The following is a 5,461-nucleotide window of genomic DNA, read 5'->3' on the forward strand; positions in this document are numbered from 1 at the left end:
GGGGGCGGTCACCGCGCCAGGTCGTGTTCGTGCTCTCGGGGACAGGGGGAGCGCGGGGAGCGCATCCTGGCTCGTGTCAGCACTAGTGTGACCAGCAGGAGCAGGGAGGTGACAGTCCCCCTGTGCTCTGCACTGGGGAGGCCACACCTGGAGGGTTGTGTCCAGGTTTGGGCACCGCAGTACGAGAGAGATCTCGAGGGGCTGGAGAGAGTGCAGGGGAGGGCAACGAGGCTGGGGAAGGGCTGGAGAGTAAATCCTGTGAGGAGCCATGGAAGGAGCTGGGAGTGTTCAGTGTGAGGAGGAGGAGGCTGAGGGGAGACCTCATCACTCTCTGCAGCTCCTGACAGGACATTGCAGAGAGGCTGGGGCTGGGCTCTGCTCCCAGGGGATCAGGGACAGAACAAGAGGGAACGGCTTTAAACTGCAACGGGGGGCGTCAGACTGGACGTGAGGAAAAAATGTTTCAGAGAAAGAGTGGTCAGAGAGTGGAACAGGCTGCCCAGGGAGGGGGGAGTCCCCATCCCTGGGTGTGTGTTTAAGGGCCGTTTGGATGAGCTGAGGGGGGATGTGGGGTAGGGGAGAACTTTGTAGAGTTGGGCTGAGGGTTGGACACGATGATCCCGAGGGGCTTTTCCAACCTGAATGATTCTGTGATTCTGAGTGACTGAAGCAGGGTGCTGGGCATGGGTTAGAGGGAGTGCCAAAGCAAGGCTGTGTCTGTGCTTTTGGGGGGAGCACAGTACCAGGGATGGCAGAAGTAAAGTTGTCGGCATGTTCCTGGGGAGGGCCCGGTGCTGGCACTCTGCAGATCAAGGTGGTGCCTGGGCTCTGGGGGAGAGCATGGCACTGCAAGCGGAGGGACCTTGGTCTGGTTTTCACAGAATCATCTGGGTTGGTAAAGACCTTGAAGATCCTGCATTCCAACCATTAACCTCACACTGACTGTTCTCAGCTCCACCAAATCCCTCAGCGCAGACCAGACCAACCAGCACTGATCTTCCTGAGCACAGCTCAGCAGGCAGCAAAGGCCAGGAATTATTCCCTGCAGTTGTCTTGCTTTGGACCGGTGTCTGACGAGGGGTGATGCCCTGAGATGTGCTGATCTTGTGAGAGGCCTCATCTGTGCTGCTGGTGGGCTGGATCACAAGCCAGCTGAGCACTGTGGCAGTCACAGGGCTCCTGAGCTGACTCTGGAGCAGCAAAAGGGACAGGCAACTCCATTTGTCAGTGTCGCCAAGGATTGTCCGCAAGGTTTGCAGCCTGGGTTGGGTGGGTCAGAGGGAAGAGGAGGCATGTAAATTATGCCCATCAACCAAAGCAAAGTGGCAGTGCCTTTTTCTGCAGAGGGAGTCCTCCTAAAAGCATGGGAATGCACCTCCAGGCTCAGCTACCCAGGGACACTCAGCAAAGTTGGTCTGAATAAACCTAGTGCTTCCCTGCATGTGGAGGTTAGACCCAGCCTCATCGTTCCTACATTGTATATCACTGGAATTGCCCAAATCAAGACCTCTGTCAACCTACTTGCTTTTCTGCTTGCAGTGCTGAAATGCTGGGGTTTCAGCCCCAAGCCCCAAATTAAGGTTGACATATGGGTGATTCCCACAGCCCTTCCCAAAGGGGGGGTGAGTTTGCCTTTAGGCTTCCCTCCAGGGTGCGGCGGCCTTGCAGACAGAGCCATTGGGTAAATGAGCCCCAGCTGTCCTGCAGCAGGTGTCCCACTTGGGGATAACAGCTGGGACCACTTGCAGGAGGGGCAGTGTCTGTCTGTGAGGTGGATGCCCTGTGCAGAGTTCCCTGTTGGGGAAGGACCTCCCGCCTCCCTGGGACTGGGCTCCAGTCGGGTCTGGCCTTTGTAAATGCAGGCTGTGTAGAGATTCAGTCTGTGGCTTCCTTGGTCTTATGTGTTTGGCTTGACTGGGTTGTCTCCCGTCCCTTCTATGGGAGACTGCACTTCACCGTTTATTCCACCCATTGTTGGTTGTGCCGTGTTGGTGTTGGGGTCAGTGGGATTGATGTTGATTATGTATAATCTGACTGACTTGTTTGTACCCCCAGCACTCACCCATGTACTGACCCTTTTGTATCAAATACATGTTGGTTATTGGTTCATCTTTATGCTGGCTGTGTCTTTTATGCTAGGCCTGATAATTGGCAAAACAAGCGCTGACACAGGAGCCTCCTCTTTGCCACTGTTCCCTCCCATATCACAACTGCTTTTGTGGTCGGACTCAATGATCTTAAAGGTCTTTTCCAAGCGAAATTATTCTATGATGAAGGAAAGTTGTGGGCATGATTTTGGGGAGACCACAGTGTGGATACTCATGAAAGGAAGGTCATGCCTGTGCTTTTGGGAAAGCACAGCACCAGAAATGGCCAAAGCAAGGTTATAGGCATGCCTTTGGGGACAGCATAGCACCAGGAATTGCTTAAGCAAAGCTGTGGATGTGCTTCTGGGGGGAACATGGTGCTGGGTGTTGCTAAAGCAAGGTTGTGGGCATGGTTTTGGGGAGAGGTGCTGGTGTTCACTGAATCACGGTGGTGCCTGTGCTTTTGGGGAGAGCATGGCACCAGGAATTGCCAGAGCAAAGCTGTGACCATGCTCTCGGGGTGACCCGGCTCTTGGAAAGCCCTCTGGGCGAGAGGGGCACCCCAAGGCTGCAGGCTGGGGTGAAGGGCAGCAGCTCTGGGGGCTGCCTCGGAGCTGTGGGGGAGGAGACCAGCTGTGTGCTCAGTGTGACAGGAGCAGCAAACTCGAGAGGTGGCTGCAGGGAGGGGAAAACCTTTATCCCTGTCCCTGCCACTTCCCAGGGCATGAGAGCAGCCTGAAGATTTGCAGGTCTCTTTTTTTATGGTTGACTAAATCGAAAAATCAGCCCTGACTTCTGTCCCTCACATTTGGCTGAATAACAATGGGGTGTCTCTGCATGGGGCTGGGTGGCTCCTGGCTATTTCTGGAGGTGCTGGATATGGCCTCTTCTCCGAAGGATGAGGTGTCTGTGCTCTTTCAGGCTGGACTTTGGCAAACATCTGGAGCCTCCTTAGAGTAGGGGCTTAGAGGCAATAATAACCTAAGATGGCTGGTGGGGATGTTCAGGCGCTGCTCTGGTTTACGTGCCACGGATGGAGAAAGGAAGGCAGGGCTGTGGTGAGAAGCTCTGGCTTGGAAAGCACAGGCAGAGAGATGATGGGAAATCTGTTGGGAAGTAGAGATGATGGGGAGTATATCAGGGGTACAAAAAAAATCACGGGAAATCCTGTCGCTGGCAAGGGAAGGGAGCTCCAGGACAAATCCTATAGCAGCCCCAAAAGCTGCTGGAGGGCAGTTGCTTTCCTATTTTTTTAAATCTTTTTTCCTATTTTTTTTCACCCCCAGCCTCATAAGGGAAAGCAGGAGCTGGAAGCTGAGCTCAGCAAGCCTCAGCCGCTCCTCTGGGCGCATGAGGCTGTGACAGATGGCCCTTCTGATGGCAGGCGAGGAGCTGCAAGGTCCTTCCCGAGCACCTGGGAACCGTCCGGGAGGTGCGACCTGGAGCCTGACAGGCTTTGGCTTCTCCTCTGGTAGCTGGTCCAGAGCTGCTGTTCTCTCCTTATGTCTGCCTTTACCTGGGGCAGGCTTTTGTCCTTCAAAATAGATTTTTCCAGGTGTTTCCTCCCTGCTGTGCCCCATCATTAATAAATTGAGCTCCAGACCAGGCATAATCTTTGGAGGATTCAGGCAAAGTCTTCTGCTTGTGGCTGGTGTACATGCTCAAATCCACAGTGATATCTCTCATGGGTGATTTCACCTCTTTATTGACCAGGTTGCTTTAAAGATTATTTTTTTTTAAAATTCGTTGTTGTTTAATATTGTTATAATTGATGGGTGCATCCCCCTGCAATGATTCTGCATTGTTAGAACCAACTGAATTATTAACTGGTGTCCAAGCTGTCTGTCCTGGCTTATTTACCTGTTATACCTCTTGGGTAGGGGACTGGCAGGACACATCTGACTTGGTAAACAGCTCTATAAATTTATAGTCCTGTTGATCGGTTCATTAACAGCCCTGAGGCATCAGGTGCACCCATTTAGAAGAGGATGAGGGAATTCCAGAGAGGTGGTGGCAGAGATGATGGCAGCAGAGATGCTCTTTCACAGGGAAGAAAAACAGGGGGTCCTTGAGAGGCAAAGTCCAAGAGATGGACCCATCCAGCGTGGAGGTGGAGATGCTGTTCAGCATGTTAATAATAAAGAAATAAAAATGCTAATATCAGAAGGGGCCCTTTTGTGTGGAGTGGTGCCCAGCCTTTAAGATGAATGGAGACAACCCTGAATTTAAGGGGTCAGCAACAAGCCAGATTTAGCACTCATGGGCGATGGTTAGCAGCACATAAAAGCCTCATGGGGTGGTTTTGTGGGGGATTTGGTGGGAAAAGCCTTGTGTGATGCTGTTGCAGGGTTGGTTTAACAAGGGCGGGTTTGGTTGGGTTCACCTGGTGGGTGGTGAGCCGGCCGTGCTGAGGGGACGCCTTCTCCCTTCTCAGCTGGCTGCTGTGCCCCGGCAGAGCATCCCCCTCCCGAGGCACGCTGTGAAAACAAACCTGATTTAAAGAGAGTCTTGGTAGCTCCAAGCTCATGGGCATGCAAGAAAACCAACATAGGTGAATTAAGTCATTACAAGATCACAAGTCAAATGAAGGACGTGACTGGGAAAAGCCAGCAGGGATTTACCAAGGGCAAATTGTACTTGACAAACGTGGTCACCTTCTACAACAAAGCAGATGTTGGGGCGAGCAGTGGGCGCCGTCTGCCTGGATTTCTCCAAGGCTTTCGATACGGTTCCCCACAGCCTCCTCCTGGAGAGTCGGATGTGTTACAGCCCAGACAAGGGGTCTGTGGGTGGGTGGGGAACTGGCTGACAGGCCCCACCCAGAGGGTGCTGGAAATGGCTCCTTGTCAAACAGGCAACCTGTCACAAGTGGGGTCCCCCAGGGATCGATATCGGGCCCAGCGCTGTTCAGTATCTTCATAAGCGATCTGGGTGATGGATCGAGTGTGCCCTGATGGCGTTTGCTGACGATGCCAAGCTGAGTGGGGAAGGGGACGCTGTGGAGGGGAGAGCCACCCTGCAGGAAGAGCTGGATAGGCTGGAAGAGGGGGCTAACAAGAACTTTGTGAAGCTCAGCAAAGCCAAGTGTAAGGTCTTGCCCCTGGGAAAACTTAATCCAGGAGTGCAGCAGAGGCTGGCATCCACCTGGCTGGGGAGAAGCTGTGGAAAGGGACCTGGGGGTCCTCGTGGACAACAAGCTCAAGATGAGCGAGCAGTGAGCTGCAGCAGCAAGGAAAGCCAGCGGGGTGCTGGGCTGCATCACCAAGGGCATCCCCAGCAGAGGTAAAGAGTCATTATCCCACTGCACTCGGCGCTTGACAGGCCACACCTGGAAAAGTGTGTTCAGTTTTGGTCCCTGCTGTACAAAAACTGTG

At 53.4% G+C, this 5,461-nt stretch overlaps 1 protein-coding gene across 1 annotated transcript in view; it reads left to right on the forward strand.

Annotated features, from left to right (window-relative positions):
- The first annotated feature begins 5,040 nt into the window (after positions 1-5,040).
- Positions 5,041-5,461, forward strand: part of KSR2 (kinase suppressor of ras 2) — an 87,971-nt gene continuing 87,550 nt past the window's right edge. The window contains exon 1 of the mRNA XM_026859908.1: positions 5,041-5,178. Coding sequence (XP_026715709.1) covers positions 5,041-5,178 — 138 coding nt within the window. The remainder of the gene's footprint in view (positions 5,179-5,461) is intronic.

This window comes from Athene cunicularia (assembly GCF_003259725.1).
Source record: "Athene cunicularia isolate RWA chromosome 15 unlocalized genomic scaffold, athCun1 chr15_part1, whole genome shotgun sequence".
NCBI lineage: Eukaryota > Metazoa > Chordata > Aves > Strigiformes > Strigidae > Athene > Athene cunicularia.